This window comes from Stegostoma tigrinum, chromosome 8 (assembly GCF_030684315.1).
Source record: "Stegostoma tigrinum isolate sSteTig4 chromosome 8, sSteTig4.hap1, whole genome shotgun sequence".
In the NCBI taxonomy this organism is placed as follows: Eukaryota; Metazoa; Chordata; class Chondrichthyes; order Orectolobiformes; family Stegostomatidae; genus Stegostoma; species Stegostoma tigrinum.
In genome coordinates, this window is record NC_081361.1 from 45,960,019 (window position 1) to 45,987,431 (window position 27,413).

Genomic DNA, 27,413 nt, shown 5'->3' on the forward strand with positions numbered 1-27,413 from the left:
TTTCAAACTTATATTTTAATTGCTTAGCTGTCATCAGCTAGACATCCCAATTACAAATGCAAAATACTCATGAACAACTATATGCGGAATCAACTGCATGTGAATGCATTACATTTTAGTCAATATATTCATGTCTGCATCATACATTCATATATAGTACCTTTATTCAATTATACAGGTTAAAACAGTTTTCTGCAAAAAAGTTTCCAATTTTCTGGCAATTTTTTTTTAAATAAAATCGAACTTCAGAAATGTTCTTGCTTGGATATAAAAATTGTACTAAATACTGAGTTTATAAAAGAAGATTAAATTGCACCTTTGATTCTGGTTTACAGAAATAAACAGAGCTAATTACATATTCAGACCGTTCATAAAAAGCAAGCTAATTTTTGTTTTTAATGAAAAAGGAGATTATGACTCCAGTGTTGCACAAACTGGTTCTTTTGGTCTCGGCACCAGCAATTTCTCTGTACCAGACAGGAGCTCCTTGTTCCATTGCTCAAACAGTTTTTCTTGCTGTTAGAACTCGTACTACAGATCCCACTCCTCCAGCTGCTAACACCTAAGGAACAAGATATTCAAAATGATAACAGTCATTTGAACAAGAATTCTGCTTTGAATTTTAAGCTTGAAACTTTTATTTTTGGGTTTGCCTGGTTTTTGGGTGGGGGTTATTCAGGAAGACGAGAACTCCACAGAAAGAAATTCTCCACATTGAGCATGAAAAGTTATTAATCTACATTACAGTGATAGCTGTCATTCCACTGGAAATGGATCTCTTGGGGCAGAAGATCAGTATCTAAATAATGGTCCAACTTGAATGGTAAGTCACAATTTCAGTCATTCATCATGACCCACTGGTGGAGCAAGTGGCCTCATCTTCTCTGTCGATTACCAAGCAGTTTAGGCTTACCCAGATTTACACGGAAACCTGGGATTTCACTACTGGGATCAGTTACTAAGTTGTGAGGAGTCCATCTATTGTAATCACGCTGTAGTTTGGGCTATCTTCACAAGCATAATTCTCCGTTCCCTCCTCTGCCATATGCTTATCCAGCCTCTCCTTTAATATATATATATACACACACATCAGTTACCTCAAACACTCCTTGTGGTAGAGTTCTACACTCTCATCACATCTTGGACAAACCAGTTCCTTTTGAATTCTTTGATTTTTTTTATTTGTGTGAATCTCTTCTATTGATGTGACTCCTTGCAGTGAAAAGTATCTCACATCTAACTTATCAAATCTTTCATCATTCCAGAGACCCCTCCCAGGTCACAAAGCAGTTTCTCTCAACAAGAAAAAAAAACACATTTTGATGGGTACAGCCAGACGTTAGGTATCATTCACGATAATCTTTACTGTATCCTCTCCAAAACATCTATACGCTTTTAAGTTAAATGGTGACCAGAATTTGTACCTGACCAGAAACATCTGTATGCAGTACTCCAAAGCATGGAATAATCAAGGCTTGTATCACTTTAGCATAACTTACTTCTCAATTGCATAGAAATCAAAAAAAAATTAGCTTCCGTCACCATTTCTATTGATGAATGTATTTGTATTCCAGGACTCCTCTGCTTTGCTACCGCATTTGAAGTTATTTTCCAACTACTGTAAAGTGAATCTTTTTCTTACAAAAAGTAATACAATAATTGGAGAAACAAGTTGAGTGAGCTCAGTTCAACAGCAATGATCCCCTTTTTAGCAGTACCTGTAAGAGAAATTCTCACTTATAAACATAATTAAATCTACTTGAATACATAATAGTTAAAGATTTAGTTTATGCTCATGTAACCCTAAACTTATTGATGCTGAAGGATCCAATGACAATGCAACATTTCTGAAGAAGGGCTTTGACCCAAAATGTCAAACTTTCCTGCTCCTTTGATGCTGCTTGGCCTGCTGTGTTCATCCAGCTTCACACCGTGTTATCTCAGTAGGAACTGCCGATGCTAGAGAATTTATCTCTGTAACAATGCAAGAGCTGTTGCTTTGAGCACCTGAAGAGCCAGGACATGGATATCAATCTGTTTACTGCTCACTCACATTTGCATGAGTAGCAATTACAATCTTTTTGGGGGCTTGGTACATGCATACATGATCGTACAGGTGCCAAGGATAGTATCATTGTTCCAAACCTAAATTTGTTTCATTAAATCATAAGAATAAAATGTGTAATGATACATGCTGCATCCTTGGCCATTGTTGCCTCACCTTATTGAGCAAAACTGAAAAAGACAATAACTTGATTAAATCCAATGAGAAATGCCAAATGGAAAATCAGAGGCTTTTTTTCCAGAGCGCTCAGCATATGAAAGCTGCCTTCAATCTGTGATTTTGACCATTTTCTTTAAAGTCAGGCTATAATAGCCTCCAAAGATACACATTAAATTGTATATATTTTATAGAAATTTTGAGAGGGAATAATAATTCTATGCAGGAATTTCTCAGTAGTACCCTAAGCCCACTATCTCCAGCTGCTTCAATGAACTTCCCTCCATCAGGTGTTCAGAAGTGGGGATGTTTTATGATTGCATAATATTCAATCACCATTCATGACTTACTGAAAGAGTCCATATCAATCTGCAAGGCCCAGATAATATCCAGGCTTGATAAAGGCAAATAACGTTCATGTCACTCAAGTACTGAGCAATTACTATCTCCAAGAGAGAAACTATCCATATTCTCTTAACATTCAACAGCATTTTCATCACTGAATCCACCATTATCAACATCGCCAGGGTTATCACAGTTCAGTTTCTGGCCAATCTATATTAAATGCTGTGGCTGGCAGAGGTGGTGAGTGGTCAGAAATTTTGAGATGAATAATTTATCTCACCTTCTCAAAGTATGTCCACCATTTTCAAGACACAAGCCTGAAGTGTGGTGAAACAGTCTGATTCCTGGATGGGTTAAACTCCAATAACACTCAAGCAGACCCCCAAAACCATCTGGGGTGAAAAGAGTTTTTCCTCAAATCCCCTGCCTTTCGCTTTAAAAATTATGCTCTTTTGACAACACATTCCAAACGTGCAACCTCAAATCATCTAGAAGGACAAAGGCAACAAATGGAATGGGGACTAGATAACAAAGTGTGGGGCTGGAGGAACACAGCAGGACAAGCAGCATCTTAGGAGCACAAAAGCTGATGTTTTGGGCCTAGACCCTTCATCAGAAAAAGGGGGACGGGAAGAGGATTCTGAAATAAATAGGTGGGGGGGTCTGAGGATGGACAGAGGATCATATTTGGTGGGGGACCCGGTTTAAGAACTTTTGCCGCCGAACAACGCATCAAGGTGCCTCCACCCAGCATTTTGCTGCCCTCCACCGGGGGAAGCTCCACCCAACGGACCCCTGCACCCGGGTCTGCGGGACAGGAAGAAGCAGAGGGCCTTAAGGCCATCTGCATGGATGGGGACTGCCAGGTTCCCAAAACGCCCCATCCATCCTGGCTTGGAACTACACACTATTCTTTCATTATTGCGGGGTCAAAATCCTGGTCTCTCTCCCTCCCTCCCCATCTCTCTCTCTCTCTGTCACTCAGACTGCAGCAGTACAAGGCAGAAGCTCACCATCACCTTTGAGTGCAAAGAGAGATTACAACTAATGCTGGCCGAATCAATGATGCCTAAATCCTGTGAACAAATAAAATAATGTATTTGTACACCACACAGGAGCAAAATTGAAGAAAATTTGGTTAAAAAGAAAGTGATATTTTTGGTACATGTCAAAGCCAGAGAAGCTCACGACAGGTATTCTAGAGTTTAGGACATGGATGGGCAGCAATGAGTTTGCTGGAATATTCACGTATACAGGTAAGAAAATTTTGGATAATGATTTCAAAAGCAGCTGAGCAAAGGAATGTCAACCAGGAATACATAGGAGTGTTACAGAGGTCAAAAAATAAGTCAGCAAGTTTGAAAATAATCTGGTTCAATATCAGGACAGCTGTCGAGAGCGCAGTGGAGTCCTACAGCTAGTGAAAGACAATGGTTTTGGTCTTCTCAATATTAAATTGGAGAAAAGTACATTGCAGTAATGGATATCATACAAGAGTTAAACAATTTAAAAACTGAAGCAGGGTTGAGAGTGGAGATGTGGGGAATAAAGCTGGGGGTTGTCAGCATACAAGGAAACTAGCTACGTTTTTGGATGATGCCGCCAAGGGACAGCTTGTAGATAAGCACTAAGAGAGCACAAAGAATCATTAATTCTGGGTGTTGCCCTCGCTTTATTGCATGTTCCTCATTCACCTTGAATACATTCGATTGCTACTTGTAAGTTTTCCTTTTAAATACAGAACTATGCTGTTACGCATCATCTTTGTGGCCAACTAAAGAGACAGAAAACCTGAAAAATCGTTAATTAGTTCAATAAGGCTGAAATTGCAAATTTAACACGCTGCGTTATCTGCTAGGTTTTTCCTACACTATACAACTACCTGCCTAGAAATTGCCAATATATTAATAAGGTGGTTACAGTTTTCTCAGAAAGTTGGGCTATACCATAAATGTAAAAGAATCATTGATCTTACTGATGCATGATATTTTCTACTAACCTTTTCATGCCACTGTAGTAAAATTGCACTGTTGTTTTCTGATGGTTTTTCAAAACCTTTGTAGATGTATTTCATCAGGAGATCAACACTATTCTTGTCAAGGGATTGAACAGCCTTTTCAATGTCATTACTTTTAAACAAAGTCAAGACTTTAAGAACAGTATTTTCTGCTCGATCCTGTTAAAAATAAGAAGAAACTGTCAGTGCCAATTATAACATACTTCCAATTATCAACAACCAAATTTAACATCCTACTTGTATTTTTATTTTAGACTTGAACTGGGCAGAGGCACCAACTTACTGTACCTGTCAATCAATGCCTGACAAATCACAATGGAGTTTCCTAGAATGAGCAAATTTAAGCAAAGTGGAATTGTAAGTTATTACTTTCAACAAGGCAGTTCACACAAACCTTCCTGCAACAAGCCCTCGCCCATAACAAATCATGTGCATCAACAGATATCAGTGTTGATGTGTACATATCAACTGTACATACAGGAATTCCTCACATTAAGTCAGCATTCCCAAAAACACTGACTTGCTTTTAAATTAGAGATAACAAGGTATACAGCTGGATGAACGCAGCAGGCCAAGCAGCAGAGGAGCAGGAAGGCTGATGTTTCAGGCCTAGACGGCTTTTAAATTGTTTATTTGTCTGAGGCAATGGTGTAATGGTATAGTCACAGGACTAATAATCCAAGAAGCCCAGGGCAACACGGTGGCTCAGTGGTCAGCACTGCAGCCTCACAGCGCCAGGTATCCGGGTTCGATTCCAGCCTCGGGTGACCGTTTGCATGGAGTTTGCACGTTCTCCCTGTGTCTGCGTGGGTTTCCTCCGGATGCTCCGATTTCTTCCCACAGTCCAAAGATTTGCAGGCTAGGTGGATTGGCCATGCTAAACTGCCCGCAGTGTTCAGGGGTGTGTGGGGGTTATAGGGGGATGGGTCTGGGTGGAATGCATGAAGGGGCGGTGTAGACTTGTTGGGCTGAAGGGCCTGTTTCCAAGCTGCAGGGAATCTAATCTAATCTTAATGCTCTGGAGACAAACAAAATGCTGGAGAAACTCAACAGGCCTGGCAATATTTGTCAAAACAGTAAAAAAGAGTTTAACAGAGAAACAGAGTTTAAATATATAAGCCCTGTATGATGATTCTTCAAAACTCTCAGACTTGTAACTAACTCTCTTGTCATGGATGCTGCCAGACCTGCTGAGTTTGTCTAGCATTTTCTGTGCTTATTTCAGATTTCCAACAATTGCAATGTTTTGCTTTTATTCTAACATCTGGAGACATGAACCTGAATCCCACAATGGCCGATGGGGAAATCTAACTTCAAGAACCTTTAAAATCTGAAGCCCAATGTCAACTGGTGTATAAACCCATCCGGTTCACTAATGCCCATTAGGGAAGATAATCTTAGGTGTTCTGGCCTACATGCAACTCTACACTCACAGCAATGTAGTTTAATCTCTAGTGCCCTACAAAAAGACTGACCAAACCAGTCAGTTGCACAAACCTGCTACAAAAGTATCAGAAAGGAATGAAACCAGATGGCCACCCACATTCAACATTCCACACCAGAACTATAACATCAAACGCAGCCTTACTGATCTGCAAAGTTCTTCATACAAGTGTGTGAGGGCTCATGCTAAATTTAAAGATCTGTCCCACAGACTAGTCAAGCAACAGCCTTACAGTCATACTATCAGAATCATACCTTACCGACAATGCCCCAGAGAACATCATGAGCAAGTCTTGTCGCACTGGCAAGACAGACCCAGAGTGGTGTACAGTACGGAGGCAGTTGCCCTGTGAGTCCTCAATGTTGATTCCAGAGTCCAGTAAGTCTCATGGCATCAGGTCAAACACAGAGAAGGAAAATCCCAGCTGACTAACACCTATCATGGCTGATTACGCAGTACTCTTTCATGTTGAAAATTACTTGGGGAAAGCGGTAAGTGCAGCAAGACACAATGTACTCAGGAGAGGAGGACAGCCACTTCAATGTCCATCACCAAGAGACGCTCAGTAACACCATTACTTTAACAAGCAGGCTGAGTTCCTAAAGGACATGACTTATGGAGCGGGTCTATGGCAGGTGGTGAGCGATCCAATGCAAGGGAAAATTCTACTTGACTTTACCTCCAATCTACCTGTCATACATATGAACGTATATGACCATATCAGTGAGAGTGATCATTGCCCTACCACTGTGGAGACATTTTTGCATTGAGAATGCCCACCAGTGTGGTGCAGGCACCATCAGCATGCTTAACAGGTCAGATTTTAAATAGACCTAGCAACCCAAACTGAGCCACTGCGGGCCATCCGCAGAACTGTTTTCAAACAATCTGAAACCTCAGTGTGGGGTGTAGGCCAACCACTACCATTATGACGAATCCACAAACCTGAGAATTAGGTATTAACCTTAAGTTAAAATGCAGGACTATTTGCATGAAACACAGTACCAAGAAACATGCATTAGACAAAGCTTTCTAATTGCACAACCAAAGCTGATCCATACTCTACAGTCCCATCATGTAGTTGTGAATCATGAACAACAGTTAAACAAGAAACACGTGATGGAGGCTTCACAAATATCCTCATCAACAACAGGGGAGCCCAGCACATCAGTGCAAAATAACAAGGCCGAAGCATTGACATTCATCTTCAGCTAGAAATGCAGAGTGAATAATCCATCTCAGCCTCTTCTTGAGGTTCCTGGTATCACAGGTGCCTGGCTTCAGCCAACTCAATTCACTTCGCCTGATATCAAGAAATGGCAGAACATTTCGGTAACAGTACTGAAGAAATTGTGCTCCAGAACTAGCCATGCCCCTAGTCAAGCTATTCTAGTAAAGCTGCAACACTGGGATTTACCTGACAATATGGAAAACCATGCTCGATAACTTGCTCACTAAGCTGGCAAGTCTGTACATGAACAAACTTACCAGCTTGGCGAGCAAGTCAACAACTGCATCAACAAGCTGAGCTATAAATCTTCTCAAAAACCTTGAATATAGAAAATTACCCAGGTATGTCCTATGCATAAAACCCATGCCAGCCAATTACCACCCCAGTCTGTTCTCAAATCAACCAACCAAATGATGGAAGGGGTCATTGACAGTGCTATGAAGCAACACTCGCTTAGCAATAACCTGCTCAATGACACTCACTACGGGTTTCACCAGGGTCGCTTGCCTCCTGACTTCATCACAGCTTTGGTTCAAACATGGACAAAAGGACTAAGGATGCAGACAGATAAGTGTGCCCTAGTCCCAACCATCTTTAGCTGCTTCAAATGAATTCCCTTCCATCATAAAGTCAGATGCTCCCTGACAACTGCACAATGTTCATCATCAATCAGAACTTCTCAGCGATTGAGGCAATTAATGTCCATGTGTAGCAAGACCTAGAAAACATCCAGGCTTGGGCTGATCAGTAGTGGCCAACTTTCACGCTCATAATGCTGGCTAATGACCATTTGCAAAAAGAGAATCTAATCAGTGCGACTTAAACGTTCAAAAGTATTATCATTATTGAATCATCCACTGTCAACATTCTGGACGTTACAGTTGATCAGAAACAGATGGTTCTATAACACGTGTTTTGTTAGCACAAATTGACTGTAACATGATCGATGATAGACTACTCGATTTGGATAATGCAAACTTTCCAGTGATTTCCCTATAACATGATTTTTTTATAGCGTGAAGCCACAAGAACTCAACTATCACATTACAGGAGAACAACCTGTATTGCTCCAAGAGCAGATAAACAGCTAGGAATTTTGTAACAAGCCTCCCTTCTCCCAAATATCTGCCCACCATCTACAAGGTTCAAGTTAGGAATGTGAAACATTTGTCTGGATGAGTGCTGCTCCAACAACACGTAATTGGGGTGGGCGGGGGCTGTGATGGGAATCAGTGTCGTGGAGAGGGACAAGCTATGAAACCTGCTCCACTTGTTCATTCACTCAAAAGAAAATCTGATTCACTTGAAGTCATAATTTTAAAGAGTGAAACTACGAGATTAGGTGAGGGGGATAGTGAGGCACAATTCACTGTCTTGTATGATTAGGGCATGCACTATCTCAATGTACAATTGATTTAAATGCAAATCTCCAATCCCAAAAATGGGTCAGATTATAAATAAATAAAATTAAGCAAATGAAGTGTCCATTTATACAGATTTACCACAACTAAGTTATGCCATTAAGCAAACTGAATTAAACTGACTCTTCCCACTAATCTAAATTGCATACAATGTTTATTCCAATTTCAATTCAAAATGAGAATCAAACCCCCAAAGATAAACTTTACCAGTAGAAAATCTGTGCATCAGCATTTATCAGTTTTGGGCTTTACGTACAAATCCTCAGGCCATCTCATACAACAACTTGGGGCAAAACCCAAGAAACAGATGAGAACAAAATTGCTTTGGATACTAACTTTCAAAATGCTATAAGAACAAAGGTATTTCCTCCTTCAGCCTTACCTTAACAGCTTGGTTTTTTGTATTAATTGGAGGATTTTTCAGTGCTGCGTGGAGAGCCGCATTCAGATTTCCTGTGCACAGACATTAAGGAATACAACAGGTTTCATATTTTACCCATAATAATTCAGGAAACCAGAAATACTAACTCTTCTCTTTGGAATATTGATCTCAAATATATTATGCCCACCTGAGGAAGCAGTCTTAGTTTAATATCTCCTTCAAAAAGTTGGCACCTCCGCTACTGCAGTGACACACCCTCAGTGCTTGCCACAGCTGACTTAACTCTACCAAGTTCATTCATAACAGAATAGGAGGGGAACAAGGTTCTAATCACCTCGCTATCTACATATAATAATACAAACTGACAGAAGCTCATTCCAGCTTATTTGCTTACTGAAGTTGAAAACATGTCAACTAATCAAATTTTCATTTATATCAGCTATGAGCAATAATATTCAGCCAAGAAGCAAAATCACATTCGGCAAAGTATTCCAGAAAAGGATAAACAATATCACAAACAAATCATGAAAGCATCATGTAACATCTTGATAATGCACCATTTGACAGTTAAAGTATTTTAAGTAAATAATGGGCCATAAATTGCTCTCGTAGGACAACTAACAGCATATTGTGATGGCCTGTGAGCCAGCGGTATAAAAGGACAATTCACTGTTTGTTTAAAACATCTATGGAATCCGTAATTTCTTTCAAGAATGTTTGAGAAGAACCTTTAAATTGTTTGCATCAATTGCTGAGCAATCAATTAAAATTCTTTCAATAGGAAATATCATCTGTGACTTGGCAACCTCAGAGCAGTTCCATCAAGAAGCAAGTTAATTTAGAATGTAGACTAGACAGACAAATCTACAAGCAGAAGAGTTGGGAAGTGAAGGTATCAGCACCTATGTGTTGATACAAAGAATATAGGAAGGACCACTCAATTTTATGAGAAGCCAACAAAGTTATATAAACAGATAACAAGGTGTAGAGCTGGATGAACATGGTAGGGCCAAGGAGCAGGAAAGCTGATGTTTCTGCTCGAGACCCTTCTTCAGAAATGGGGGAGGGGAAGGAGATTGTGAAATAAATGGGGGGGGAGAGAAGAGGCGGACAGAAGATGGATAAAGGAGAAGATAGGTGGAGAGGAGACAGGTCGAAGAGGCAGGGTTGAAGCCAGTGAAGATGAATGTAGGTGGGGAGTTAGGGAGGGGATAGGTCAGTCCAGGGAGGATGGACAGGTCAAGGAGGTGGGATGAAGTTAGTGGGTAGGAGATGGGGATGGGGCTTGAGGTAGGAGGAATGGTTAGGGAGGCGGGGACAAGTTGGTCTAGTTTTGGGATGCTGTCGGGGGACGGGGAGATTTTGAAGCTTGTGAAGTCTATATTGATACCCTTGGGCTGCAGGGTTCCCAAGCAAAATAGGAGATGCTGTTCCTGCAGCTTTCAGGTGGCATCACTGTGGCAATGCAGAAGGTCCAGGATGGACATGTCATCCAAGGAGTGGGAGGGGAAGTTGAAGTGGTTCGAAACTGAGCAGTGTAGTTGTTGGTTGCGAACCAAGCGTAAGTGTTCCGCAAAGCAGTCCCCAAGCCTCCGCTTGGTTTCCCCGACGTAGAGGCGGCCACAACAGGAACAGCGGATACAGTACACTTATATACTGTATGCCTTTGTTCAGTTCGCAACAAACTACACCTCCCAGTCACGAACCATTTCAACTCCCACTCCCACTCTTTGGACAACGCGTCCATCCTGGCCTCTTGCACTGCCACAATGATGCCACCTGAAAGCTGCAGGAACAGCATCTTATATTTTGCTTGGGAAGCCTGCAGCCCAAGGGTATCACAATGTGGACTTCACAAGCTTCAAAATCTCCCCATCACCGACCGCATCCCAAAACCAGCCCAGCTTGTCCCCGCCTCCCTAACCATTTTTCCCCACCTCAAGCCCCACGCCCATCTCCTACCCACTAACATCATCCTGTCTCTTTGACCTGTCTGTCTCCGCTCCACCTTTCTTCTCTTCTATCCATCTTCTATCTGCCTACTCCTCTCTCTGTTTCGGAATCCCCTTCCCCTCTCCCATTTCTGAAGAAGGGTCTCGACACGCAACATCAGCTTTCCTGCTTCTGTGATACTGCTTGGCCTGCTGTGTTCATCTAGCTCTACACCTTGTTATCTCAGATTCTCCAGTATCAGCAGTTCCTATTATCTCTGTAATAAGGTATATAAACAGTTAGTTTTCAGTTGGTCAGCAAGAAGAAAAACAGGATTCCAGAATATCTTGGGAAAGAAAAACTTCAGGAAGGCAGAATTCTAAAGAATGGTGCAAACAGCTCAGGCATGCAAAAACAGCTTGTATCAGAGAACTAGACTGTGAATTGGATGCTTTTGGTATGGAAAAGGAACTTTGGAAAACTACCTTGAGAGTGTTGTGATCCAAATGAGACAGGATAGGCAGGGAAATTGCACAGGATGTATCATTGGTGCAAATTAGGTCTACCTTTTCATTTGTATAATTTCCCAGTAATTCAATTTACTGTGTTCCAATTTGTGCTGAAACAAGTTTCAAAAAATGAAAGCTCATTGGCAATTTCATCAACAGGAAGTCATTTGGTAACTACTTCTTTAAATTAATGTAACAATATTCATTTGAGGACTCGACCATTCAGATTTAGGCTTTACGTTTTTGAAGGTCAAGTTGTAGAAACGTACAAAATGATAACGCTCAGTGAATGAATAGGACCACCAACTGTGTATCTCTTTGTTTCACAATCCTTGTGTTTGATTAAAGTGCAAGGCTGAGCAGGAAATGTAAATTAAACAGGATGAATTTGCTATCAAATCAGAACAAAAGCAAAACAATTACATTAATATAAAGAGAAGCAATAAAGGGAGTTAAATTTAAAATTTAACATTAAATTTAACCAATAACAAAAACCTAAAACAATGTGAATTCCATCCTTGCAATCATTACATTCACTGTCAAAATTATTTAGAAATAATTCGCACTTAAGATATCAAAAGGATACAAGGCTTGAAATAAATCAACTTTACTTTAGAGCAAGAGTAAAGAGACTTATTTGTCAAAAGTTGAAGAGCTTTAAAACCAACATAATGACAACTTTAGGCCAAGATCAGTCTATCCCGCGAGTGAATGTCACGTGGTATGATTGTGACAGCAACTACTGCAGTTATCCCCAGTCTCCTTATCAATACCTAGCCCTTAAATCAACATAAAAGATAGATTATCTGGTCATGATCACATGTAAAGTTTTCTGTATGGAAATTGGCTGCCACGTTACCCATATCCAAATAGTGACTAAATTTACGAACTACTTCATTGTTCGTACAGTGCTTTGAAGTATCCAGTGGTAGTGAAAAGTGCTATATAAATGCAAGCTGTTTGTTGAAAATAAAATTTACATGTTTCTGAAACAAAATATCTAACTTAAAAAATGAGATGCTCTCCAGACAGGATGAATACATCACCAAGCAATATGCTTAAAAAGGAAAGCAGCAAATAATTTACAACCAATAAATGACAATTGAACTGTATTCACCAAAACAATAAACAATGCTACTCATTACTACAACACTTCTGCTTTTAGAAAATAGTACACACGAGGCTGTCTCTTCAAACATGTTAACATACATTTAAGACTCTTTCAATAGCACCTTCGAAACTCTCAACCATTATCAACTAGATGGACAAGGGCAGCAGACGCATGGGAACATCAAAACCTGCAAATTCCCCTCCAAATCATATCATCCTGACCCCTGGAACTTCCTTCCTGGCAGCGCTGTAGATGTACTTACTGTGTGGGGACTGTATCAGTTCAAGATGGTACCAATTGCTCAAGGATAATTAAGGACCATTAATTAATGCTGACTAGCCAATGATGCCCTGTCACATGACTAAAGAAAATACAAATCAAGAGCAGTAGGTCATTCAGCCTGTTCGCCATTCAATAAGATCATAGCTGATCAGATAGCAACCTCAATTCCACATTCCCGTCTATCTCGAACAAATTTTACTCCCTCGTTAGAGAAGAATTTACATCCGATTTAGAGTCACAGATGCACAGCATGGAAACAGACTCTTCCTACAACTCATCTACGCCGACCAGATATCTTAAATTAATCTGGTCCCATTTGCCAGCATTTGGCCCTTATCCCTCTAAACCCTTCCTATTCATATACCCATCCAGAGGCCTTTTAAATATTGTAATTGTATCAGCTTCCACCACTTCCACTGACAGCTCATTCCAAACATGTACCACCCCCTGTGTGAAAATGTTGTCCTTTGGGTCTCTTTTAGATCTTCCCCCTTGCACATCAAACCGATGCCCTCTAGCTTTTAACTCCCTCACCCTTGGGAAACAACCTTGTCTATTTATTCTAATCATGCCCGTCATGATTTTATAAACCTTTACAGGGTCACCCCTCAGCCTCTGATGCTTCAGACAAAATAGCCCCAGGCTATTCAGCCTCTCCCGATAGCTCAAACCCTCCAACCTTAGCAACATCCTTGTAAATCTTTTCAGAACCCTTTCAAGTCTAACATTCCTCCTATAGCAGGGAGGCCAGAATTGCACATAATACTCCAAAAGTGTCCTACCTAATGTCCTGTACAGCCACATACCCTCCCAACTCCAATACTCAATGCACTGACCAATAAAGGCAAGTATATAAAATGCCTTCATCACCATCCTATCTAACTGTGACTCCACTTTGAAGGGATATTTAATGACTCTATTTCCACCTCTGATAACAGTCACCTCAGAGTTCAGTCATACACACGGAAAGCCCCTTCAGTCCAACTCATCCATGCCAACAAGGGTTGCTAAACTGAAGTAGTCTCATTTGCCTGCGTATGGCCCATATCCCTCTAAACCATTTCAATTTATATATACCTGTCCAAATTTATTTAAATGTTGTATTGTGGTCTCTATCTGAGCTATTAAAAACTTTTAACTCAAATTTTCTAAGAGCAGTTCACATGCTGTGAATGCTGAAATGAAGATGACAGATGACAACATCTGACCAAATTGATACAATCACATCATTGATACCAGGAATACTTTTTTCACACCTCTATTTAGATATTTAACTTGACCTCCCTTATGGATCTCAAAACATACATCCCTACTTACTGATAACTATTCTAAAAACAAACAGCTATTTTACTGACATATGGAGCCTAAAAAAGGTCAGATTCTTTGTGAATAATAGAGATTACGTTAAACATTGCCTTTCATTCCCACCAACAATTTATCCTTAAAAAGATGAACAAATGCTACTCTATATATGGGTAGAAGCACTAACTACACAAAACCAGTCTGATTAACACTAACATGGACTGACTCATCCAGCAAAGCCACTCACAGTAAAACAAATGTCATGTCTCTAATCAGAATACAAGGGATCTAGAACAAATTCAGCTCTTCTTCAGCACTATGTACGGGTTGAAGCTGTAGTCTGATTTGGAAACAGACAGATGTTAATTCACACCTCACCATTTATTAACTTCTCAAATATTCACAAACAGTTAAGCACAATGCAATCTGTAAGTTATGAAGTGACTGAATAATTGGTTACTGAACAAGCCATATGACATATGGCATAGAAACGGGCCATTTGCTTCAATTAGACAATGGTTGTGCTCCGCTCAATTCTCCTTCCATCTTTCTCCCTTTAAATCTGACATCATAATCCTCTATTCCTTTCTCTTATTTGCAGCCATTCAAGCACTCTGTCATTGAGACTAGCACTGCACCATGCAGCATACCACTCCAATCATGCTTTGCATTTACCAAACACAAATGGCCCTTAACAGATGTTTGACATTGCCAAATGAATATGTGCGCGCACCGGATTTAATAAATGAATCATTTTAAAAGCCTCAATGAGTTATAGAGCATACAATATCCCAACAAACTTTAAACTAAAATTTAGTATTGTTCCTCTATGAAATTAAAGTGTTAACTCAATTTAGAATCATAGAATCCCTACAGTGCAGGTAGAGGCCATTCAGCCCATTAAGTCTGCACCAACCCTCCGAAGAGCATCTACCATCACCCCGTAATCCCCATAACCTCTCAATTATTATAACTAACCCAATGATCCTGTATTACCTTGGACACTACAGGGCAATTTAACCTGGCCAATTCACCGAACCTGCACTATGGGAAGAAACCCACACAGGCATGGGCAGAATGTGCAAACTCCACACAAGACAGACAGTCACCTGGGGCTGGAATCAAACCTGGGTCCCTGTTGCTGTGAGGCAACAGTGTTAATCTAAATAACCTACCCAAATGATATCTCAATGAGACTGACCAATTACCACTGTACATTTCAAAGTTATTTGTGATATATGAAGCACCGAGATCCCCTAAAAGTATGACAAGACACTATCAATGCACATCCTCCACCCATTAGTGCTATTCCCAATAATCTTTCCAATCTTGATATCTGAGGTTGGCAGTTGGATAAAATACAATATACAATTTAACGTTCAGGTCATATCAAAAAAAGTAAATTATAGTTTTTTTTAAAGGATAAAAGACGGAGGAAGAATTTCAGTTGCTTTTGTTTCTTTCTGAACTCTAGGATTCAGCAAATTTGAATGACATATCTAGAATTTTATACTTAATTGTTTGGAATTTTAGACTTCCTGGAAGAAAACTAAAATTTATAAATTAAAGGTATATGAAGACATTATTAGAATTTCAATTTCAGAAGCAAATGTGATTTTGGGTCAAAGAATGATGGCCATTCAGGTTTGTTTGAGGTCTCCAAGAATTGCTTCCCCATCTCCATAACCCAGCAACTGTTTCCTTCAGGTATTTTGGTATTGTCTTTTGAAAGTCTCGGATAATTTACTGTTGTGCCTTCAGGCAATACATTCCAATTGTGCAAATCATGAAAAATAGGTTCTCCTCATCACCTATAGTTCTTTCGACAAACATGAAAGCCATGCGCTCTGGCTATCAAACTTTCCTGATTTTCTCAATCAAAACTGTTAGTGACTTTTAACCCATCTATCAAATCTTGCTGCTGATCCTCTCTGCGATAAGAGCTTAGCCAGCCTCCTCAAATAGCTAAAGTTCCTCATTCCCAACACTATTTTCTCATTGTTCTACATCAACACTAAACCTGTGACATCATTTCTAAAACAGGATTTCCTGTATCCAGCATTATGGTTGAGGCCTAGAAGGCTTTTGTACTTTATCGATAAACTTCTTGGTTTAAAATGGCCTTTTCAATTTGCTCGAAATCTTTCAAGATGAATATACGTCCCAGGCCCAGGCCTCTGCTCCTTCAACCCCTCTAAAACTGTATAATTGGGCCGTCTCTTCTCATTTTTCTTCTTCAGATGAATCACATTCCTACATTACTTGAGAAAAAGGTTCAAAGTTTTATTTTAAAACTTGTTCTTAGTTAATTCTGGATAGGCCCATACATAGACTTCATATTAATACAGAAAGCAGGAAATTCGCTACAGTTAAAAATAAAGAAAATTCAGGCAGTGAAAGCAAGCAGAAAAATTTCAAGTGAACTCAGAGTCAGAAGCAGAACCTCTAAAAAGGGAAGTCATGAACAGTGGACAATAATAAGCCAATGAGCAGCATTACCTGGAATAACAGCATTCATGTGCAGAAATTGGTCACCAGTGTACACATCTACAGCACTCATTTGAGCACCTTTATCAAATCTTAATCTTCCCTGCTCTTAGAAAAACTCCAGCTGCTGCAATCTGTCCACATTACTGAAGTTCCTTATTTTCCAGTGCAAATTTCACTGCGTCAAATTTAAGGCCTTGACATCTTTCTCAGCATGGATTGAGCATAATGGTTGTTGGTCTAAACAGGCTTTTGAATTCATTGGTCATCACTGCACTGCTTCAGATGGCTAGGCATGCTTTTTAATATTTCCATAATGCACTGTCCAAGAATTTACAAATAAATGCACAATTTCTATTCAAAGCAGGGAAGTAGGGCATTTCTGATCAGGTCTCAGTTCACAAACTAGATTACACATACTTCTGCACAGCTCAAACTTCAGATGACTACATGCCCATGTTCACAGTACCCCAAGATTTTTTATGAAACAAACAGAAACCTGACTTCTGCCAAAACTGTAAGAAATCAATAATTGCTGCTTCCACTTTATGAGAATGGCTTCAGGGATGAAAACATAAGAACTAGAAGCAGGAGTAGGCCATCTCCCCCTTGAGCCTGCCCTGCTATTTAATAAGATCATGGCTGATCTTTTTGAGACTCAGCTCCACTTACCCACCATAACCCTTAATTCCTTTACTGTTCAAAAATTTATCTAGCCTTGCCTTAAACAAATTCAGCACGGTAGCTCCAACCACTTCACAAGGCAGGGAATTCCACAGATTCATAACCCTTTGAGTGAAGAAGTTCGTCCTGACCCCAATCCTACATCTGCTTCCGTTTATTTTGAGGTTATGCCCCCTCGTCCTATTTTCACCTGCTAGTGGAAACAATCTCCTTGCCTCTAACCTATCTATTCCCTTCATAATCTTATGTTTCTGTAAGATCTCCCTTCATTCTTCTGAATTTCAATGACTAGCATCTGTTATGAAGAAAATGGGGACATGGGGCCTGTTTATTTTCCTTGGACAGGAGGCAGCTAAATAAAAAAATTGATAGAAGTTTTCAAAATCATAATGGTTCTGGACAAATTAGAAGACAGAAACTGTTTCACTTGTGAAAGGAGCAAGCAGAGGGCAGATTTTAAAGTGTTTACAAAAGGAGCAAATGTTTTGTGAAAGCTTTATCACACAGCAAATGGTCTGGGTTTGGAAGGCACAGCCTGGAAGTTTGATAGAGGTAGGTTTAATTCAGGAAGCCAAGAGTATCGGAAGATTATTTAAATAGAAACAACGCGTGATGTTATGGGAAAAAAAAGGATGTCTTCATTGTTACTTTAAAAATGCTCAGAGACCCAGTCAATGGTCTCCTCTGTACCAAAACATGTGTGTTCAAGTTTCCAGTAACTTCGCATGTGAATCTCAAATGTTTTACTGCTCCACAACACAATTTAATAAATTCACAAGTTGCAACCTCTGTGACAGAAGTGTATTTTTCCTACACTTTCTGCTCAACACTGCCAAAACTTCTGGCTGCATGAGCCCTCAGTTACTCAGCTTATTGGCTTTGCCCTCACTTGATCCCAATCTTTCTGTTCAATCACAACCACAGAATCTTAAACATGCCTTCTCTTTCTCACTGCACTGTCTTTTCTAGTATCACCCCAAAAAATCTGTCTTTAGCCCTTCCTTCTTTCACATCCATATTTGGTCCCTTGACAATATCATCTAAAGATAATGGGTCAGCTTCCATGAATATTCAACACCGTCCACCTCACAGGTTACAATTATCTGAGGTTTTATGTTGACTGCAAATTTTCAAACTGCACCTTCAACACCAAGATATAGACGATTAATATATCTCAAAATACAAGAATCCCAAGACTGACCCATAGGGAACTCCACTACAAAATTTCTTCCAGCTCAAAAATATATTATTAACTCTTATTGTTCCCTATGATTCAGCCAATTTTGTATCCATGTTGTGACTGTCTATTTTTGCATCATCACCTATCAACTTCCTTGTACTTCTGCTCTTCAGCACTGTAACAAACATTTGGAAGTCCATGTATATTACATTAATAGGCTTCGCCTCATCGACTCTTATCTCTTCAAAAGGAGGTAAGTTAGACATCTCCCTGTAACAAATGTGACTATTAACTCTAATGTGAATAACTGCTTTTAAGATGCTTTCCCAAAGTAAATTGTTTATCCAGTCAATAATTGCTAGGCTTAGCTTTACAACTTTTTTGAACAAGGACAATGTCTGCAATTCTCCAGTCCTCGTGCACCACCCAATCTAGGCACAATTGAAATACTACTGTCAACCTCTGATTTCCACTCCCTTCAATAACTTTGGATGCATCTCACTTAGCCTGACGCTTTATCACGTTTAAATACTGACAGTATATCTAAAATCTCATCAGTTTGAAACCTTCTAGTGAGCAAGTTTCCTCCTGTGTCACCATGATCTAAGTAGCACCTACCGAGTAGTTAAAAACAGATGCAAAATTTAGCACCTCAGCCATGCCTCTTACTTCCATGTGTAAAATTCCATTTTGATGCCTAATCAGCCCTACAGCTCCCTTTACCATCCCTTTCATACTTATAAAAGACTTTGGGCTTTCCATTTATTAGCTGCCAGTCTTCTTTCATAATACCTCTTTACTTTGTTTACCTGCTTTTTCACCTCTCTTCTGAACTTTCTGTATTCAGCTCGATTCTCAATAAGATTTGTTTCTCCATTTCCACTCTGCATTGACCATTGCCATATTTCCCCATCATCCTAAACTGTATCATATAGCGATCACAATCTTCCAGATGCTCCGCCCACTATTATCTAGCAAGCTAGCCCACCCTCACTTCCAACAGCAAAAACCTCCTTTCTTGAAGTTGATACACTGCTGTAGTCCCTCCACAACCCCTTACCCCCCCAACCCAAGACATACAATCAAGGAAGCCTCTCTCTCTCTCTCTCTTTACCACTATCCCAGATTATATGCAAGTAATTCAAGTTCCCACTATAAATATGTTACATTTACATCTTCCAGATTTGTTTTTCTACATCCTTCCAACTAACTGGCAGCTTTTTGATTACATCAAGCATTGTAAGTAAACCTCTCCTGTTCTTTATCTCTAACCAAATTGATTCAGTCCTTGGACCATCTGAAACTTTATCTTTTTTTGAGTACTGCAATTAACTGAACTACTCCTCGGCTGAAAAAACAGTATCCCTTCTTTTTGTCCATATAATTTCTCTTCCCAAATACATTATAACAAGGAATATTTAACACCCAGACTTATCCTTCCTCATCTCTTTTCGCCACATCATAATCCTATCTGCAAGTTTGCCTGTAACACCACCCCAATCTTATTTATTATTTTCCATACATTCATGTACATGCACTATAGATTAATTTAGACAGCTCCACATATTACTGATTACTCTCTATTTGAATGCCATTTGCCTCTCTCAGCATTCTTGCAGCCTGGTATTAAATTTCTAATATTGTTTCATTACCACATCCCTGCTGAATTAATTTAAAACCTCCCAAAAGCACTAGCAAACATCCCCACAAGGAACCTAAAGGCTTTTCCAACTGCCTCATCTTTCTAGCCATACATTCTTGTCTTTTTCCCCCCCAATTCTGTACTCCCTTGCATGTGGCATCCACGGATTACTTTAAAGATCCCGATTGCTAATTTTCTACCGAGGTGCCTAAATTGAGATTCCAGGATCATATCCCCAGCTCTGTGCCCCACCACTCCTATCTATGTCATTAGCAGCAATATGACCAACAGGCTCTGGCTGTTTGCCCTCTCCAAGATGACTGTCCTACAGCCATTCTGATATCCACTAACTTAGTACTAGGGAGGCAACACATTTTCCTGGAATCACAACTATGGCTGCAAAAATGCCTTAAGTTATGAGCACAGGTGCACTAAGAGCTTGGTTAGGCCATAGCAAGACTGGTGTGCGTCTTTTTGGTCTCATCTCAGGAAAGCTATAATCATCATTAAGACAGTGCAACGAAGGTTCACCAGGTTTGTTCCTGGGATGAAAAACTGGACTTGTATTCTCTAAAATTTCAAATGATCAGAGGTGATCTCACTGAGACGGCAAAAGACTTAAATGGATAGACAAGATAGATGCAGTAAGTAACTCCCCCTGATGAGGAGTCTAAAATCAGGGGACAATTGAAAAAATGATTTAAGCCTGAGGAGGAGAAATCATTTTATTCAGAGGGTGAACCTTTGGTCTGCAGAAGCTCAGTCTTTCAGTTTATTTAAGGTACAGACTGACTGATTTTTGATTCTGGATGTGCAGCGTATTCAAAAAGAACGGGTACCCAGTGAACACAGTCCGCCGATTTCTCAGCAACAAACCCAAACAAACAGACAAAATGTGCCCAGAAACCATAACCACTGTCCCCTACATCAAAGACATTTCGGAAATGACTGCCAGACTACTCAAACCTCTTGGCATCATGGTAGCCCACAAACCCACCAACACACTAAAACAGCAGCTAATGAACTTAAAAGACCCTATACAGACAACAAGCAAAACGAACGTCATCTACAAAATGCCTTGCAAGAACTGTGACAAACACTACATTGGACAAACAGGCAGAAAGCTAGCCACCAGGATACATGAATATCAACTAGCCACAAAAAGACATGGCCCACTATCACTAGTATCCTTACATACAGATGAGGAAGGACACCACTTTGATTGGGACAACACATCCATCCTAGGACAAGCCAAACAGAGACACGCACAAGAATTCCTAGAAGCATGGCATTCCAACTGGAACTCCATCAACAAACACATTGATTTGGAGCCCATCTACCATCCCCTGAGAAAAAGAACAGGAAATGACATCACCAACCCAAGGAAACCTAAACAAATAAATAGAAAGCGGGACGTAACACGAGCGCTTCACCGGAAGCTCACTGATGATGTTACCTAGAATGGTGACAAAACGTCTGAAAACTAACCTTCCAGCTCAGCGAGCAAACTCACATCCAGAAACTCAACCTGGGCTACAAATCTTCTCAAAACTCGTCAGATTTTTGATTGCCAGTGGCATGCATGAGGTAAGTAAAAGGCATTGAAATGCTCGATTATTTTGAATGATGGGCAGACTTAATGGCTTGAATGGTTCATTCCTGTTCCTCTAACTTAACAATCCTTTACACTCTGTTTTGCTCCCTTCTTGTACAGCTGGGCCACTTTTGGTGATGTGGGCTTGGCTCCTACTGCACTCCAGGAATGCATTATCCTCACTAATATTCAGAATTGAAAACTGGTTAATGAGCAGTATCTCTGCAAATTCCTGTATTACTTGCTTGTTTCCCTTAGACAACAGGACAATCATCTATTCCACATCTGGCTTCTCCTAACTTGATGTGTGACCATCTCTCTAACTGCACTATCCATATGGTTTTCTGCCTGTGGATGGACCTCAGTGAATCTACCACTCTGAAACCCAGATCTCAAGCTTGTATAGCTAGTAAAACCTCCTGCATGTGGGTTATCTCAGGTTTTAAGAACTATCAGCAACCCCTCATCACATATGGCATTCTGCTTGGCTGTGTTGTCCACCCATGTTTTAACTTACACTTAAGTTACTTTACTCACCAACTTTAGAGACTTTAATGTTACTTTTGTACTATTAAATAAAAACTGAGGATTAGTAGAAATTTTTCACTTGTACTCACTAATCAGCTCCTTTCCTGGTGTCTTCAATTGAGTACTTTCCCTGTGCTTGATTAGAAATTCATGCTCTTCAAAATTACTGAAATTAAAACACAGCCTAATAGCAGTAGCTTACAATTAATCAACTCATCATAGTGCAACATGTTACTCAGATTTTCCTCCCCGTTCCTTGGGCTATTTGATCTGGTGACCACACTCTGTCTTTCTCGCATTTGCGACAAACAATTTGGGAATTTGGATTTAAGTGGGGAACAATAGATTTTCATATTCATTTCTGCGAAGGTTTCATTTTGTTTAAGAAAAGTCAGTCATTTTTAAATAGCATTTCGACATCTCTTCGAAGAAAGGGTGGGACTCAAGTTAAAAAGACTTGATCAGCTGTCTGGGGAGTTTGTTGATGAAACAGTCACAAAATTCAACTCTTATAACACAAAAACAGACCAAGGACAACAATCCGGATTCTACCGAGAAGAACACTTTCATAACAGGAGAGCAAATTAGACTGTGGGAGTCCAGGTTTTAAAATTGCAAAAGTGAAAACAGATTCCAGATTTAGGTAGACAGGATATTTTTCCCCAAGTTGAATTAGGAGAAGTCAGTGAAGTAGCCAGTGTCTGTGTATCTAGGGGAGAGACTGTAGTAGACAGAATGATACATCACAACGTACATTAAGTCACAAATGAAATGCTTGCAATTTCATCAGTAAGAAATTAAAGAATTAAGCTAGGAGTGACACTTCACTCAATTTGAGTGTCTATAAAGGATACTGTTGGGGAAAAAACTTGATTTTTTTTTCCTGTTTATGTTAAGATCTCTAAGTGATCATATAGATCTTTGTTCTTTTGTGCAACAAACCTCTATTCTTTTGTTTAAAAAAAAATTGGCAGCATCACGTGCACATGTTCAGTGACTGACCACAACAGCGACCAAATCGCACCAAATATTCTATGACTGGACATACATCAATCTATTAAACCAGGTTTCATTTTGGAGTCCGTCTTGTTACACGGTATGTGGTTGCTTCTTAAGTTCATGAACTCTGGACAGCAAAAGGAACATGGAGAACGTATGAAAGTTTGCAAAGAAAAAGAGGATTGTATGTTGCTTCTTGTAAGGAATGAGCTTTGAAAGGAAGCAATATCAAAAGAGAGTGAATTACTTACTATAGCAAACGGCTGGGTTTGTGGTTTGGGGTGGAAGAGGACTGCGGTTTGAATCAGGAATCGGGAAAGGAAGCTGATACAGGAGAAGGTTTGGCTTGGCGGACATGCAGAGAAGAAACTGCAAAACAGTTGAATAAATTCTCCCTGACAAGAAAATAGCTCGCCTGCAATCACTAATGAAGCAAGGGTTTAAACAGATGGTTAGTAATGAAGGAAAGGTGAATATGTTAAATTGGGGAAGTCTGTTATTGAAATCAGTAGTAAGGCTAGCTCCAGCACAAATACAAAATTCCTACAGAATCAATGTAGGCAAGCAATACAAAAAATTTCAAACATATTGGCAATATGGAGGCATAACCTATATATCAAACCAGTGATGTACAAGTGTGATACTTCTCTATTTGGGGTTGGTTGGATTGAAGGTGAAAATCTTGTCAAGGCTGAAAACCCAAAGTTATTGTACTAGATATAAGTGACCAAAAAATGATGGAACTTGAATTAGCTAATTCCACACTATGGAATAAAACCAAGTCAATGCTAACGTAAAAGCACAATACCAAAAAAGTGGAATTCTTATATAATAGTGTTCCAAAGAATAGTTCTACTGGACTCAAAATATTAATTGCTTCCTTCCCACAGAGGTTGTCAGGCCTGCTGAGTTTCTCCAGCACTTTCTGTTTATAGTCAAATCAAGTCAATGTCAACTGCAATCTGTGAACTAAGCTAATACTGGACAGGTTTCCAAACCGAACCTGACATCTCCATCTTTGGCTCCTTCCAATTTCACATCTACGCAGTGACATATCATTTAAAAACATGTTTGAAGACGACATCCAGCACCCTTTAATTATCACCTTCCTCACGCTTTACATTCTTGATCTTTATTTACTGCCATCAAAAAAAAATGCCGTAATCTCCCTTCAATGACCTGCTTGTGGGCACAGTCTGAAGCTGGAACGTTCACAAATTTGCCATTACAAACAACCCTGATCTGAACTTCTGACCCTACATCCTCTCTACTGCCAAAACTGCCACTTACATGGTTGTAACATCACCTGTCCTAAACATGCCTCATTTCATCTACCGATGAAATCTAGTTGATGCCTTAGTTAGTTGTATATTTATTACCAATCTTTCCACACTGGTGAGCTTCCGACCTTGCAATGTCTTCAAACTTGAACTCATCAAAAACACAACTGCCCATTTGCTAACCTACGTCCCATTTACTTATGATAGCAGGAACTGCCAATGCTGGAGAATCTGAGATAACAAGGTGTAGAGTGGGATGAACACAGCAGGCCAAGGAGCAGAGGAGCAGGAAAGCTGACGTTTTGGCTCAAAACCCTTCTTCAGAAAACCAGACGCTCTACACCTTGTTATCCCACTTACTTATCACCTGTTTGCTGTATTGGCTGCCTGTCAGAAGGCAGAGGGTTGGGATAAAAGGCTCTTTTTCGGAATGGCAATAGGTGACGAGTGGTGTCCCGCAGGGTTCAGTGTTGGGGCCACAGCTGTTCACCTTATATATTAATGATCTGGATGAAGGGACTGGGGGCATTCTGGCGAAGTTTGCCAATGATACAAACATAGGTGTGCAGGCAGGTGGTACTGAGGAGGTGGGGAAGCTGCAGAAAGATTTAGACAGTTTAGAAGAGTGGTCCGGGAAATGGCTGATGAAATTCAATGTGAATAAATGTGAGGTTTTGCACTTTGGAAATAAGAATACAGGCATGGACTATTTTCTGAATGGTGAGAAAATTCGTAAAGCAGAAGTACAAAGGGATCTGGGAGTGTTGGTCCAGGATTCTCTAAAGGTTAACTTGCAGGTAGAGTCCGTAATTAAGAAAGCGAATGTAATGTTGTCGTTTATCTCAAGACGGTTGGAATATAAAAGCAGTGATGTGCTTCTGAGGCTTTATAAAGCTCTAGTTAGGCCCCATTTAGAATACTGTGTCCAATTTTGGGCCTCACAGGTCAGGAAGGACAAACTAGCCCTGGAGCGTGTCCAGCGGAGATTCACACAGATGATCCCTGGAATGGTAGGTTTAAAGTATGATGAACGGCTTAGGATCCTGGGATTGTACTCATTAGAGTTTAGAAGGTTGAGGGGAGATCTAATAGAAACTTACAAGATAATGTATGGTTTAGAAGGGGTAGACGCTAAGACGTTGTTTCTATTAGGAGGGGAGACTAGGACCCATGGGCACAGCCTTAAAATTAGAGGCGGTAAATTTAAAACTGAAATGAGACGACATTTCTTCAGCCAGAGTGTGGTGGGCTTGTGGAATTCATTACCACGGAGTGCAGCGGAGGCTGGGACATTGGATGCCTTCAAAGCAGAGATCGACAAATTCTTGATCTCAGAAGGAATCAAGGGCTATGGGGAGAGTGCAGGGAAGTGGAGTTGAAATGCCCATCAGCTATGATTTAAATGGCAGAGTGGACTTGATGGGCCGAATGGCCTTACTTCCACTCCTATGTCTTATGGTTTGAACTGACTTAAAATGATTCCCATTCAGGTATTCCCTGATTTTAAAAATCTTCTTGTTTTCAACTCCCTCCACAGCCATGCTTCTTGCCCTTTTCCACTTGAACAATTCTACCACACATCTTGCTCATTCCTGATTTTCACTGCTTTACCACTCGCAACCATGCCTTCAGGCTCCAGGATCTGAAATACCCTTCTTACACGTCTTTAGTTCTTCCTTTAAGATGTTGTTGAAAGCCTGTCAAATCAAACAAGCTTTTGGTCACTTGTCCGAATGTGTCCTTCTGTGGTTTGATATTCTGTCAAGCACTCTGACCTTTTGCTTAATGCAACCCTTAGCCTGATTCATCCAATCCAATCCTCAACTGTCTCCTGAATTACAACCTGCAAGAATTCCAGTCCACAAATATCCAAGTCCCAGCCTGCATTTAACAGTACACTCCCGTAATATCCACCCTCCGTAAATATGAACTGAAACGCTCACGAAAGCAAAATAAAATTGTCATCTTTAAACTTCTTCATATCCTCACGCCTGTCTGTTCTACGAATCCCCTGTTTAGCTGAGGCAAACTGCCACTGCCTTGATCTTAAACTAACCGACATCCTAGCCTACTTCGGGACTGAACCTTCAGCCAGGTTCTTCCGAGAGGGGCCAAAGCTTCAGCATTTGTGTCCCACCCTAGAATGCAACTGACACTATGCAAATACAAGAGATTCTTAGAGCTAAATCTCGCCGGTAAAGGAAACATTTCAAAAATAAATAAACCAATCGCATTAAATGCAGAAGTTCAAATAATTAAGGTGTTCAGATAATGTTTAAACGGTTGCAATGCAAGTTAAATTATAAAAAAAACACCACGCCCAGATCACAAGAAAATGCAGCGGGTGCAGCCGTCAGGCAGGGACTTCCTACTGAGTGAATGAACAGTTCAGAGTCTGTAAGGAAGCGGGCCACCCGGACTGTACAGCCCCGGTACCGCTCTCTCTGGGACTGCATCCTCAGGTACTGTTCATTCCTGAGTTGGCCCGAGGGCCTAGAGCCCCGGTACCGCCGCTTCCCCACCTCCATCTTCCCCACCCGACGCCCGCGGCCCGAACTCAGGAAGGATATTGCCTGATGGAAGCGTCCACTTCGACTTCGTCGGGACCCAGCTGGTTCTCGCCTCCTTCCTCTTCGTCCACGTAGTTGTTCTCGTCGTAGTCATCGACATTAACCCGACGGAACTTGTCGGCGCTGGTGTTCTTGGACATGTCGCCGGGCAGAGGAGAGACAACACGGAGCAGCTTCCAACCGTCACTCACTGAACTCGAGGCCACCGCTTCCGCACGGGGCGGTCTTGGTGCGGGGGGGGGGTCAGAGGTG

The 27,413-nt window shown here is 40.5% G+C and overlaps 1 protein-coding gene across 1 annotated transcript; it reads right to left on the bottom strand.

Moving 5' to 3' along the window:
- On the bottom strand, positions 1-27,413 carry LOC125456484 (actin-related protein 2/3 complex subunit 5-like). Its single transcript, XM_059647843.1, has 4 exons — positions 27,161-27,413; positions 9,062-9,133; positions 4,566-4,742; positions 1-562 (listed from the first exon to the last, which is right to left on the bottom strand). The coding sequence occupies exons 1-4, from the start codon at positions 27,299-27,301 to the stop codon at positions 500-502; spliced, it is 453 nt and encodes a 150-aa protein (XP_059503826.1). The 5' UTR covers positions 27,302-27,413; the 3' UTR covers positions 1-499.